Below are 14,017 nucleotides of genomic sequence, written 5' to 3' on the forward strand. Positions count from 1 at the left end.
GTCCTCGGTTAAGAATAACCCTTCACAACATATCTAAAAGAGGTAGGCCTGTCATTGTCTACAATCAAGAGACATCTTCACAAATGGAAACAGAGAGTTTGCAACAAGGTTTAAGCCACTGGTTCCACTTAAGAACAAAAAGGCCAGATACGACTTTTAAAAACATCTAGAAAAGTTTGCCCAGGCCTGCAAAGAACTTCTTAAGACAGATGAAACCAAAATGAACTTGCACCAAAGGAAAATATTAAATATCAAAAAGGAAAAGAGAAGCTCAAAATCTAAAGCACACAACATTATCTGTGAATCTTAGTGGAGGCAATGTTATGGCATGACTGCCAGTCGAAGATAGAAGTAGTATCCTAATGACCCAAAGTATAATGCAAGAGCAACCAAAGAGGTTCTCAGTGGACAGAAAATTGATTTTTTTTTTCTCTCTTTTTTTAAAATAGAAATGTCACTCAGCTGATCTCAGAGTTTTTAATTTACTGAAAACATAACTGAGAGACCCACAAGCAAAAACCAACGAAGGCTGAAGTAAACATCTGGCAGAACATCAGAAGGGAGGAATTACAGCTGATGTCCATGATATTTACAGTCTTTGACAGCGAGGAATTTTCATGCAAGTTTGCCTACTTACTTTTGATCCCCTGAAGTGGGCTGTAATTCCTAAACAGTTAATGTAACAATTATGTAACAATTTAAATCTTTGTTATCAAAGCTAAACGTTCTCTTCAAACACATCTTGATTGTTTAATTCAAAGTTAAATTAAAGGAAGTGTGTCATTTTTCTAAAACTTGTGAACCTAACTGTAGCTGCTATTTTTCCAGTGCTTTGGTGAAGTGTCAGTACTCTGGTACAGCCACATACAGAATCATACCACAGCCTGGCGCATAGAGCTGAATCTAATGTTTTCCACATTTCAGTATTATTTGTATTATTTTAAAGTTCTACTGTTCAATAGGAGCTCACTAAAAAACATCAAAGAATTCAAGCTCAAACTGATCATAACATAAACTTGGAAACTTGTAGTAGAGGTCAAAGCAATCAGATCCTGCTGCACTCCTGCCTGTGACCTTTGTAAATGTAGCCTGGCTAAGCCAGACACCTGTGAGCTGTCTGTCAGAAGCACGCACTAAAATATTACGGTTACAAAACATCGAACCGTCCTTGTTGACATGATGCAGCAGTTTACATTTCAGTCTCAGTTACATCAACTCTAGACAGCACAATATGTTACAGAAAGATAGAACTGAAAATCCTGCTCTTTAGCTCCTAAATTCTCTACTGTGTACATCCTGGAAATGTGGGGCAACAGAGGAAGGAATCCAGGCATTAAAGTTGGAAGCAGGAAACCAAAAGCATTAAAGATTTTTAAAACTATTAAGACTCTAAAGTCAATGGGAGCTGCAGGATTGTCTGTAGTTGACATGCTGTCTCTGTGGATCCTAAATCGGGAACAACAGTTGGCTGTGGTATTTAATCCTGTGCTTGACCCAGCTCCGAATGCCCATCAGAAGGCTGGCGTGACCATCAGTCATCTGTGCGTCTCACAGCCACAGCACAGCTCAACACTGATCTCATGACTGCAGGAAAAGGACAAAGGAGGCTCTCAGCATTGAGTCAGCTGAACTCAGCTTTACCTTAAAATGTTTCCATGAGTCTTTTTGTCTAGTAATAAAAACAACAACAAAAACATTTATCTTGCTCTAAGTGTATCATGTTGGCATATTTATTCTACACTGTGTCATGCTGACACGTCCAGATTTTATATTTTGTTTTCGAGTGACTGAGTGAGTGGCCTCTTCTTTATGTGGGCAGCAAAAAACAGTGTGTTAGGTATGGAAAAGGTAAGCAGTAGTGCTGTTCAAGATGACAGTCTCCAGCAAAATAATGTAGATCTAAATCATGGATGCACAGCTGGGTATGAGCGTGTGCTGCTAAGGAGAGGTGAGAGCTGACCAGCTTGGCACCAGCTCAGTTTCAGGAGTCTACAAATACGGCCATAGCAGGAGCGAACGCAACAGCCCTCTGTTCCAACTCCAAGAAAACCAGCCTGCACCTTTCAGCTGCTTCACTAAAGGGACATTCATCCAAAATGTAAACAAGTCTTCAAACTAAACAGTTATATGTTCTTTGACTGACAAAATGTATACACAACTTTTGAAGTAAAGACTGGGGTTTGTGTCCTGTGTCTATGTTAAAGTTACCAACATGTTAACCTCCTCCTGAACAAAAGGTGACAGTGCCAGGATTCCCCTTATTGGTTGTAGAAACTACTAGTGGCGTTTTCAATATTCTGTTTCCCAAATGTTCAAAAGAAGTAAATCCATTGAGTGTTCTTTAATGATTATTCCACTTGATCACCATGTTGTTCCTCATTAAAGTCATTTATGATAACATACTTGTCATAAAGTCTATTTTATAATAAAACACAAAACCCATGTGTCAGGGTGTGGTTTGTGGCTCGAGTGCAGAGGAGGGATGGGGCAGCGGGTTCAGGGGTCAGGGCAGGGCTGGTAATCCTCATCCAATCATGTCTGTGAAGGTTCTCATCCAGGTCATGGTAATCTAAGCAGCTTGGAAAGAAAAGCGACTGGACTTCTATAAGTTTCTTGAAGACGTTTCATCTGAGAAGCTTCTTCAGTTCTCAGATCAAATGGTGGACAGTCCCAGATTGTTAAGCCCTTTTGGGAGTGTCCCTGCCTCCCTTGAGGCAGAGTGGGTAAAGCTCAGGTGTGTGTATGGGCACGTGGAAATGAAATACATGGATAAAGCATTTACACTGAAGGCTGCGTTAGTGCCCGCGCATCCCTTGATTCTGAGAACTGATTGGCCCGGGTTCAGTAGGTTAATGGGGCTGTGTGTAGGGGTGTGTTCACAACTGGCAGGGACATGAAATGATTGTGTTGCGCTGAGTATGGACATAAAGTGGTCTGACTGTGACTTGAGTCATGACACCCACACACAGGAAGCCCACACCCAGCTGGTGATGTCAGAAGCTGCAAAAAAAAAAAAAAAGCTGAAATGATTTTCCAGGTGGCTCATTATAACCCCATGCCGGGTCGTATAGGATATGACAAAACTGCGCTTCGGCACTTTCTGCCTCGACTGCAGGGTTCCACCTGATTATCAGGACGGACAGCACGGGTGCGGCGCCTCTGTCAACAGGCATGGGAGCCTGGATGCACCTCTCCTCTGCAGGATAGCCGCCAGGTGTTAGGCTGCCTGGGTCGTCGACCCAGTGTTTTGTGTTTTTGGTTCTTTGATTTTGTTTTGTTTGTTATCTGTTGAAGTTCAACACCACAAATTCATTATATTCTAGCTTTCTTTGTCATATGGGTTATTGGATTACTCTATGTTTAGGTTCTCTATGTGGTTTTTGTAACAGTTTTGGTGTTCTGGTTTTCTGTCTGTCTGTGATCCATGTCTGCTGTATCCCCGTCTCAAGTCTGCATCTCTGTATTATGTTTCCTGTTTTACTTTGAAGGTCCATGTCTTATGTTAATGTGTCAGGTTTTGCTTCCCTTGTCTCGTTAGGCCTGATTTGTCCCAGCTATGTTTCCCTCCTGTCTCCCATTCCCTGATTGCTCCCTCTGTACTTAAGCCCTGTGTTTTCCTTTGTGTCGCTATCTCCATCATCCCACCCTGCCTGCCTGAGCACTGTCAGAAGGCAGAAAACTCAGAAAAGTCCCACTTCTGTACCAAAACTAAACTACTCCCACACTCACTAAAGAGAGGAGAGATGGAGTGACAAGAGGAGAGAAAGAAAGAAAGCAGCAAATCAACCTGAGAGGACAGAAGCACCGTGACAAACTCAGGGTTTTGCATCTTGCCCGAGGATACTTTGGCATGCAGACTGTAGCATCAGAGATAAAACCACCAACTGTCCAGTTAACAGACAAGTTTAACAATTGTGCTCCAGTGATGTGAAAAGACTAAATTCTAATAGGGTCCAGTTTGTTCATGGAAACAGGAGTTTTCTTCACACACTAAGGTTAATTATGGAGTTACAAATCTGCAGTTTTTTTTAAATAATAATGCTTCAACAAAGTATTCAGCAAACTCTGTAAATACATATGCACATGTTATATTTTTGCTTTTTATTTTTCATCACTCTGTAAGAAGTTTTTCACTTTGTCGCTATGGGATGTTGTCTGTGGAATTTTGAGGTGAAAAATAAATTTATTCCATTTTGGATGTAACATGTGGAACAAGTGACACGAACAAGTTCACTGTAATAATTATTTGATTCCTGCTGAATTTGTAAGTTTGCTCACTAAAAAAGAAATAAATAGTATTTAATTATTGTGGTAGTTTCATTTTAATGGTAAGAAAATAAATATTTACCAAAATCTGGAAAATAAAAAACACATTGTATAACAGTTGATTTGTATGTGTGGCGGGCTGTAGTCTGTGGTGCAGCTGCAGGGTGGTGGTGCAGGGAGCTCAGGGGCAACGCTAAAGGAGGTCGGCTGACACAGCTGATACTGAATGCAGGGTGAGGATGATGATGGTGCTGGATCAGCCCAAAACTACACAGCAGGCGTTTGTTAATGATTCTGTTAAAGGCAGTCACCAAGAACACCACTGCTAACACTATGTCCTGTTCAAGAGGGGACACGTACAGGCGCTACTTCAGTTTGCCAGTAAACATCTAAATAATTCAGAGAAGCTTGAGAGAAAGTGATGCGGTCAGATGAAAGCAAAGTTTAGCGCTTTGGCATCGACTCAACTCGCCACGTTTGGGGAACAGAAATGCTGCACGTGACCCAAAGAACACCATCCTGTTTTCTGTTAAGGATACAAGATAAGTTCACCGCACAGAGAAACCAGTGGGTGGGACTGTTTATCGGGAAATCTTGGATGAGATAAGAACACTTTATTATTCCCTAAGGAAGTTATGTGGTTACAGTTGCTCAGAATAAGAACAATAACAGACTGAAATAAATTAAATAGTCAAATATATTACAAAGTTAAAATATAATAGAAAACTCTAATATATACAAATAGCTCAGTTATAAATATCCAGAATATTACAGAGATTAAATATGTATGATTGACATTTTCCTCTAAACGTGCAAAGCGTGCAACTCTTGCACTGCGTACTGTTGATTAGATTGAGGATTGATGTGAATTCCTACCTGCTTGCCTCAGCCACAGCACTGAAGATGGGTCTTCCAGCATGACCACCAAGACAGCAAAGGAGTGGATAAAAAATAAGCACATGAAGGTCATAGAGTGGCCTAGCCAGTCTCCAGACCGCAGCCCTATAGAGAAATCTGTGAAGGGAGCTCAACCTTCAAATTGCCAAGTGGCAGCCAGGAAACCTCTCCATTAATTAGAGGCTGTTCATTCATAAGTGAGCAGACTCACAAATTCAGCAGGGGAGTCATTTTGTATTTTCTCTACTTTATATAACCAGTAGAGTTACATCAGTGTTGGTGCATCACAGCTATAAAAACTTTCATTTATAGAGAACGGCGCTTGGTTATCCTTGGTTGGAATAATGACACAGTGACTCAGCACTGTTGCTTCATAGCTTAAGCCTTGCATGTTCTTCCTGTGTCTGCACGGCTTCTCTCCGGGTACTTTGGCTTCTCCAACAGTCCAAAGCAAAATAAAAAATAACCTAAATAATAATAAACAAACATTTAAAGTAAGAAAACGTTTTCTATACTGTTCCGATGTTGTGCCCGAGTCTGCCAAACGAGTTTTGAAAACGATAGCAGAAATTACAGATATTTGTTTAAAACTCCAGGGAGTAAAAATAAACAGATTTAAGAAATATAACCACCCAACTAAAGTACAGGTACCTGAAAATTCTACTTAATTATAGCAACAAAGTACAGTTATGAGCAAAATAATAAATCTAACATTAATAACGTGTTTAAGTCCTGATTTTAGCAGAAAGGATGATACAACATGGGAACAAGTCATGACTCGGTGTAGCAGAGTAATGGCCAACCAACAGACTAAACAGCCATGCATGCTGTAACTGGGTGTAACTGACTCGTTCAGTGAAAGAGGAAACGGGTGTCAATTATGGCCCTTATTTAAGGAAGGAAGGCAGCAGATGTTGTACCTGCTGCTTTTAGCCCTGCTGAGTAAAATGGGTCGTTCCAGACGTTGCACAGAGGGAGAAAGAACTTTGATCAAAAAGTTGATTGGAGAGAACTGCAGAAAATAATTGGCTGCTCAGCTAAAAAGATCTCAAACGCTTTGAAATGGGGGGACCCCGAAAAACATGGGAGAAAAAGGAACACTGCTATCCGCCTGGATCATAGAATAACAAGAATGGCAGCATCCAGTGATCAGCTCCAGAGCGATCAAAGATCTCTTTACCTGTGAGTACTTCAACAAGCAGAAGACGCCTATGTACAGCCAGAAACCCTCATGAAGTACCACTGCTGAAAAAAAGACATGTATTGAAAAGTTTGCCAAAGAACACATTGACCGGACTAAAGAGAAGTGGTGCAATATTCTGTAGAGCAGGATTGTTCTTATTGGGTGTAAAGGCCGCAGACAGTTTGTGAGACGACCCCCAACCACAAGCCTGAACACAAGCCACAGTACACCGTGAAGGCTGTTAGACATGGAGGTGCAAGCATAATGGTTTGTGGTTGTGTGGGACCCATTTATCTCATAACAGGCACCAGGGACCAGTTTCAGTACCTAAAAATTCTGGAAGAGGTCATGTTGCATTATGCTGAGGAAAAAATGACCTTAAAACGGGCATTTCAGCACAACGACCCCAAACACACCAGCAAGCGCGCAACATCCTGGTTGCAGACCAAAAAGATTGATGTCATGAAGTGGCCGGCCCGATCCCCGGACCTCAATCTGATAGAGAATTTGTAGAGAGACCTCAAAAATTCTGTTTTTGATGCAAAACCAAAGAAGAAGATCTGTGGAGCGTAGTCCAGGTGTCAAATGTTAGAGGACTCCCTGCTACACAGATGAAAAGCAGTGATCAGAAATAATGGTTATACAACTAAATATTAGTTCAGTGCTTAAAGGAAAAGCTAAATCCTCATTTCATTTTCAGTTCATACTGAAAATATTCCAGTTTGCACATGAAAATGCAGACACTGTTATTTTGAACAACCTAATATTCTTTGTTTTCATAGTCAGCTAAAAAAAAAGAAACGTGTTCATGTTTTCATTTGTGATTGAATGTGCACGGCTCCCAGTGCCTCTGTCTATATGGAAATAAATAATATATAATCTTCTGTTTTAAACACACTGCTATTATGCACGTAACTGTATTTGTACTTTGCTACTTCTCAAGTCTGCAAGGAAGATAATGATACGTTTAAATTTTCTCTCATCTTCAGTTGATCTTTTATTACCAGATGACCAGGAGCTGCTGGATGTCTGTCATGTTTTTGTCTTCTTTACATTAATAGAGTCGGTTTGGCTCGACTGCACTGACAGACCAGAAACTATCACACTGGAAGGTAAACACTCACCTTCTTCAGAAGCAAGAGGAACCAATGCAAACGATGGTGTTTCTGACCAAATCAGGTCATGGTGGTGCTCAGTGGCAGCTCCACCCAGAAAAGTCATATACCTTCTCTTACCCCGAGCAGGAGGCCACGGGAAAAACAACATACCAGACTTGCTGGCCCTCCTTTATTCTACTTGATGCAGTTTTTCTTCATAGAAAAGTTAAAAGAAAAAAAGTGTCTGTTGAGAGGGTAGCATGTAGCATCATAGCTAATACACCAGTAGTGATCTACTGTGGGAGGCAGCACAGATATGACCTCTGACCCGTCTCCTACCATCAGCAACAAGTAAATATTTATTCAGCCTATGAAAAACAGTCATTTACAACATAAGCCATCGTGCTCCAGCGTTGTCCTCAGCAGGTCTTCACTCTGAGATTATTGAGCTCAATCGACACCAACACAAGCTAAACAAGAGTTTCAGGAAAAGATCAAACAGTGGAAAAAACAAAATGATGGAAAAATGTGCCAACTTCAAAGATTTATTTAGGAAAGATCACAGTTCCCTCTCTGCTCCACACACAACTCATGATTTTGTCCATTTTCCAATGAAAGTGCAGCAGACACGTCGGTACTGTGATCCAAACGTTCTCTTCCTGTCATGCAGCACATCCAGCTGCTTTTTACAGGGACCAAAACTGAGTTTGAGTAAACAAATAGATTTGTTACAAGAATAACAGATTAATTAAAAAAAATGAAGCAGTAATTAAATATTGGCAGAATGATCATTTAATGACTGCAGATTTCCCACCAGCGTGGCTGTGCTGAGGCTAAACAGGCCCAGCAGTAACTGTGGAGACGTGTAAGCAGCCAGAGGCCCACCAAACTTTCACGTGTTACATTTCATGGTCTTATTTACAAATGCTGACATTGAGATATTAACTAGCTGTTTATTTAGGATGTTTAGAATCTCTCTGGGCCTCATCTGTATGTTCATACATGTGAGTGTCAGCTTAGCCCCGAGTTGCCTCTTTACTGACAACATCCCCTAAAAACTCAGCAGCCTAATCAGAGCAACATGTGCCTGGAAGAGTCTGCAGCAGTCAGACTAATGTTAGCTCATACAGTCTGTGACACACACACACACACACACACACACACACACACGCGCATGCACGCACACACACACACACGCACACACACACGCACACACTATAGAGGCAGGTGAAGGGAGTAATGTGAACATGTCCAGCGACGCACAGGTTTGCCCACCCTGCCGATGACGGGCAGTTTGTGTGCATAGGTACGTGGTGGAATAGCAGAAACAGGCGGAGTTGTTGCAAACATTGTCTGGAAAGGGCGGCGGCCTTGACAACGTTGTCCCATTTGCCGCCCACCAATGAGAAAGGAGAATGCAGGAGGTGTGGTCTGAGGTGAGGTGAAGCGAGCTTTGGGGAACACTTCACGGGACAGACCAGCTGAACGTTGGCGTGAACATGATGAGGAGGATCTGGAGCGCTGCATAGACGAGGCACGAGGCAGAGACCTGGGTAGACACACAAAAATAAATATAAACACAAACACACACACAGACACACAAAGGTAGACAGGTGCTCCTCTGGTTGCTTTACCTAACTGACCCTGGGCCTGAAAGACTCGGCGGAGGTGGATCAGTTCGCGGACTCCCGTCCTGTCTGGGGCTGATGTTGAGGTTGGCGGTGAGCTGTGGCATCTTCCGGGTGGTGTCGAGGTTGGAGGCGGGGCCAGGAGGTTCCTTCCTGGAGTCACTAAGCTGGGATGGAGTGCAGGGCGAGTGGGTGCCAAATCCTGTTCCTGTGCTAAAGCGGACAGCCAGGCTGTCGCCGAAGAACGAGTAAAGCTCACAGTACATGGCGGGGAGAGGGACGGGGGTCCACTCCTCCCAGTGACAGCCGGCCCCACCCACCTGGAGGTGGCTGGCAATTCCAAGTGCAGCTTCTGACAGAGGCTCTGGAGGTGGGCTGAGTCCCGGAGAGTTCACCCTGTAGCTCACAGCTCCCACCACAGAACCCGGATGAGCACCGGACTGTCCCTCTGCTGACTGAGACAGAGACAGCGCCTTCATCTTTAGCAGGCGCTCCACTGCCACCTGCAGGAATATGAGAGGAAGTGGCGACTTAGGTGGGACAAGATGAACTCAAATTATGATTTAATTAGTTTTTAATCACAAGCATCATTAGGCATAATGTCAAGTTTGAGCTCATCCTTTTAGTTACCCTCAGCACAAATTTGGGGTTCAACATTTTCATTAAATCAACATTAACCACTTATTACACAGAGCTTAGAAGGTCTTGAAGTGTATAGAACAATCCCTGATCCAGGGCCAGTTAACCTGACCTGCAGGTGTGTGGACTGTGGGAGGAAGCTGCAGAGGAAACTGTTACAGAGGAAACTGTACGCAGAAAGAGCCAAGCTGAGGTTTAAACCAGGAAGCTTCCTGCTGTGAGGCAACATTGCTAACCACTCAATTTATTTTTGACAATCAATAATTAGTTATTTTATGGCTCCTAGAATTAAGTTTGTATATTGTCACAAGGCATTTTATTAGGTACACCTTGCTAGTACCAGGTTGGCCCCACTTTTGCCTTAATTCTCCACAACAGAGATTCAAAAAGGTGCTGGAAACAATCTGGTGATTGTCTCATTGTCGTGTTCAAGAAACCAGTCCAAGCTTTGTGAGGTACAATAAAGCACTGTGGGACTTTACATTTCAGACAGGCAAGCAGCTGCTGCTCAATCAACCAGACATAGTTGACAAAGAACAAAAGATGGCAGTTGCGGCACATGTAGCAACTCCAGCTCACAGCAACATCAGAACGAGCACAAAGAGGAACAGCTGGAGCAGATTGACTCCAGTGGTAAAAGGAACATTAGGACCTTCAGACCAACCAATCAAGCTTAACCTCATTCTTTTTTTAAAGTAATTTTCTACGCTTAAATACTTCATTAAGTTGACTAATGACAGTTCATCAGTGTCTGAAATCACCCAAAGCAGCAGCAGTACTGACCAGGATGGCTCCGTAGACCTTGTGTCCGTCAGCTTTCACCTGGGCGTTGGACACAGAGTAATCATCTAACACAGCCTGGAGGTTGGCCCAGTACGCAGGAAGGTGTGGAAAGAGGACGCGCTCAACAGCCTGCCAGCAGAAACAGGTGAACACAGAGAGCGGAGCATTTACAACACAGGAGGGTAGCAGTGGAGCACTCAACAGCAATAAAAAAATTATCCTACAGATAAAACATGCAGGTTTGCAAACATAGCAAATATTTCACAGCTAAATAATCAAGAAGTGAGATTTTTCATTTAGAGAATGATTTGCTTGAATATACTGACTGAATATGGGCCAAATCTAATCTATAAATGTAAAACATTTACAAATGTAGAAGCTGTGACCATACCTTCCATCCCAAAGCATGAAGGCCAACAACAGCTCCATAGTGGGAGCACAGTGGTCTCACTGGGTCAGACAGAACCTTCTGGAGAGAAAGCAAGATCTGGTGGTAGAGACCACTGACCAGATCCCCATGAGTCCTGGAGAAGAAACACCAGAAAAGAAGAGCGACTGTTGGATTTCCATTTTAAGGCAGAAGCCGAGTGAATGTTAATGTTGCCCTTAGCAACAGTCTGCTAACATTAGTCAGACTTGTAACATTGTAGCAACACAGGTTCTTTGTGAAATGATGCTCCATATTTACTGTAAAGCAGGCTAACACTACACTGTTTTGAATTCTGAACATTGATGTTAAATCTTGATTGGCTAACAATTTTAGTCCGAGTTCACCTAAACATCCACGGAAACTCTGCTCACCAAAAGATGTGGCTGAGGAGCAGGGCAGCGTAGTCCCTGAGAGTCCAGTGGTCGTTGAGTGGGTTGATGGAGGCTGCCAGTGGCTCTAGGATGCAGTACATGACACTGGAGACCAGGCTGCGTACATATGAGCCCAGGTACAGGTAGGGATTCTGGACCAGGCTCTTCACCATGTGCATTAGTCTGTTAAGCTGCTCCAGGTCGTGGCTTACCGACTTTACCTGGAAGACAAACCGAATCCATGCTCAGACTTCGATCAGCTGAAACACTGGTCTACAGGTTCTGCAGGAACTCTACATCCTAACTAACGACATAATCAGAACCTTCAACGCCGTTCAAGCCGAGCTCACGCAGGTTACCATGTAGAGTTAAAAGCGGTTCCAGTTATGGGGCGAGTTATGAGATAGGTCTGATTCATGTGTCATGCTACAATATTTTCTCTTACTAAACACACCAAGCATTCCTAACAAATCCCCTCGCTTGAGGTACTAAATAACTGGTGATGAGAAAAATAAATGCTGGAATTGTTCAACCCTTAAACTTACTCCACTGATGACATAAACAAAGTACGGAAGCAGGGCTGCAATCTTGGAGTTAGACTGGAGGTCCAGCAGAGCCACCTGAAACACACACAAAGGTGGTTTAGCCTGTTCACAACATAAAGTCTGCTCTGTCTGTAGCAGCTTACCTTCATGAGATGCGGGTCCTCTCCTAAGATGGCCCTTGTGATCTGCTGGTAGTACTTCAGCAGGTCATCTGACAGAGACTGTACTGCAGTAGGAACTGAGACAGTTTAACACAGTCAGACAAACACTGAGGTCTTCTAACAGGATTACAGTGATGCTCTCAGTGAAAGGTGGAGCTCAGTTTTTAGAGTATTAGCCATTTATTCTATCTACAGGTGCAAGTACGACGACTGTGGGTTAGGTTATGCCTGCTGTGTGAGTCTCACCTGTACCCTGAGGTTCCAGGTTACCTTTACCATCCAGGTATGACACGTTGACTGCCAGCAAACATGAAACATAATTAGTAAACTTGTCACATGAATATGACAGAGCGTAGAGAACACTACAGGATGAGCCTGCGTGTCGAACGTAGCAGTGTAGCGTACCTCGCACCATGGTCTCAGCACAGCCTTTGGGGATGTTGGTAGCCAGAGCCAGCTCGACCAGATTGACGTCCCGATCCTCAACAAAGAAGAGCTCGCCTTCTTTCACCGAACGGAAAGGCAGAGCATCCTGGGCTCCATAGCCGCAGATGGCCTGGTAAAGAACAGAGACAGAAACATGAACACACGAGTTACTGTGACATCAGACATGCTATCACCTGAGGGAGATCGGATATGGAAATTACAAGCTACCTCCACGTTGCTCCAGCGCAGAGCTCTGTTGAAGTCCTCCACCGTCAGCTTCCTCCTCTTGGCATGTCTCATAAACTGAGAGCTGCTCTGTTGGGGCCACAGCAAACCATTATCATTGTCTACACTTACGCAAACTTCTCCCATTTTTCTATAAAGTCAGAACATGATCCATGCAGCCAGGCATCACTGACCTGCGTTGCCTCCCTGAGTCGGTAACACACGTCCTCGGCCAGCAGAGCCGCCACATCGTCACCGAGCTCCACACCTGCGCCCTCCGCCATCAGTCTGACAGACTCCCGGGAAACCTCGGCGAACCGGCGCTCCTCCCGGTCCGCCATGTTCGCCGAAATCAGTCAAACTGACAAGAAAGATCACGTTACCGTCATGCCTTCTCTACATCTCACAGCAAAACATCGCGTTTGGCGGTGAAGCTTTACGGAACTTCATGTGTCCTTAGGTTCACACTACAAGGTTAGCTAAAACATACATGTGTGCATCCCAAAACGTTTCCTCGTCTATAAACATCTTCACTGTTTAACGTCACGTACTAGGATACGTTTTTCAGCTGTGGCCCTGGTTTCTCCGAACCGCCGCACTCATTCAGCATGCTAACAAAGTGAACTCTGGTTTTATTCAGTGAGCTGGAAGAAACCACCGCACTTTAAAAAGAACTACAGTAACAAACCTATTACACTACAGTGATGAATAAAATGACCGCTGTGTCTTTATAAAACCGTGTCACATCAAATACATGTCAACTAACCGAACGGGGTTACTCCGAGTTAGCTAGCTAAAATACCATGATGCTAAAAGCTAGCCTCAGAAGGACGACAGAAAATACGCCACCAGGCCTTCAAAGTATCATGTAACGTTAGACTTTACCTTCTAAACTGGAACAAAGGGGGACTGGAGGTCTTTAGCGTCTGAAATAAAGTTCACACCAGGGTTGCTGTCCGATACACTAGCCGCTCCATAACATCAAGCTAGCAATCATGACCAAGACATCCGCTGTACCTTTCAAAATAAGGCAGCGACGTCCAGTTTACTCGGTCACAGAATCCCGCCCTGATGAAACACCTCAGAGGTGCAATTTAACTTAAGCCTAAAAACAACTTGATGTATACAGCATCGAGCTACCTTTACCCTCCCAGGTCTACCTGTTGACACTCTCGCTGTGTACCAGGAGGTGAAGGCCACTGATTGGTCGCCGAGTATCAGTAGACGGGATTGGTTGGTTGAAGTTCATCCACAGACAGGTGTCTCTTTAAAAGACTGTTTTTAGATACTGAGGTATAGTATAAACATTTCAACATCACCTCCACGTTAAACTAACCCAGACATACACCAGCCAGATCTGATCATA

General features: G+C 43.5%; 1 protein-coding gene across 2 annotated transcripts; it reads right to left on the reverse strand.

Annotated features, from left to right (window-relative positions):
* Nucleotides 1–7,974: 7,974 nt before the first annotated feature.
* On the reverse strand, nucleotides 7,975–13,836 carry taf6l (TAF6-like RNA polymerase II, p300/CBP-associated factor (PCAF)-associated factor). 2 transcript variants are annotated; one of them, XM_031740933.2, is made up of 12 exons: nucleotides 13,537–13,836; nucleotides 12,846–13,012; nucleotides 12,655–12,741; nucleotides 12,406–12,556; nucleotides 12,247–12,297; nucleotides 11,983–12,077; nucleotides 11,840–11,914; nucleotides 11,295–11,515; nucleotides 10,885–11,017; nucleotides 10,494–10,622; nucleotides 9,087–9,574; nucleotides 7,975–8,992 (listed from the first exon to the last, which is right to left on the reverse strand). In XM_031740933.2, the coding sequence occupies exons 2-12, from the start codon at nucleotides 12,990–12,992 to the stop codon at nucleotides 8,659–8,661; spliced, it is 1,911 nt and encodes a 636-aa protein (XP_031596793.1). In that variant the 5' UTR covers nucleotides 12,993–13,012; nucleotides 13,537–13,836; the 3' UTR covers nucleotides 7,975–8,658. The 2 variants fall into 2 exon arrangements, with proteins under 2 accessions (XP_031596793.1, XP_031596792.1); XM_031740932.2 differs by having other exon boundaries at nucleotides 9,078–9,574; nucleotides 13,537–13,835.
* Between the last annotated feature and the right edge of the window lie 181 nt (nucleotides 13,837–14,017).

Source organism: Oreochromis aureus, linkage group 3 (assembly GCF_013358895.1).
Source record: "Oreochromis aureus strain Israel breed Guangdong linkage group 3, ZZ_aureus, whole genome shotgun sequence".
Taxonomy (NCBI): domain Eukaryota; kingdom Metazoa; phylum Chordata; class Actinopteri; order Cichliformes; family Cichlidae; genus Oreochromis; species Oreochromis aureus.

What these genes read in the sequence shown, in the direction of transcription:
- taf6l (XM_031740932.2), bottom strand. Translation starts at nt 12,992, where the DNA reads ATGGCGGACCGGGAGGAGCGCCGGTTCGCCGAGGTTTCCCGGGAGTCT. An exon ending in CCTGGAACCTCAGGGTACAG is followed by an intron (nt 12,078 to 12,246) that starts GTGAGACTCACA and finishes AAACTGTCTCAG; the next exon opens with TTCCTACTGCAGTACAGTCT. An exon ending in TTCATGCTTTGGGATGGAAG is followed by an intron (nt 10,623 to 10,884) that starts GTATGGTCACAG and finishes TTCTGCTGGCAG; the next exon opens with GCTGTTGAGCGCGTCCTCTT.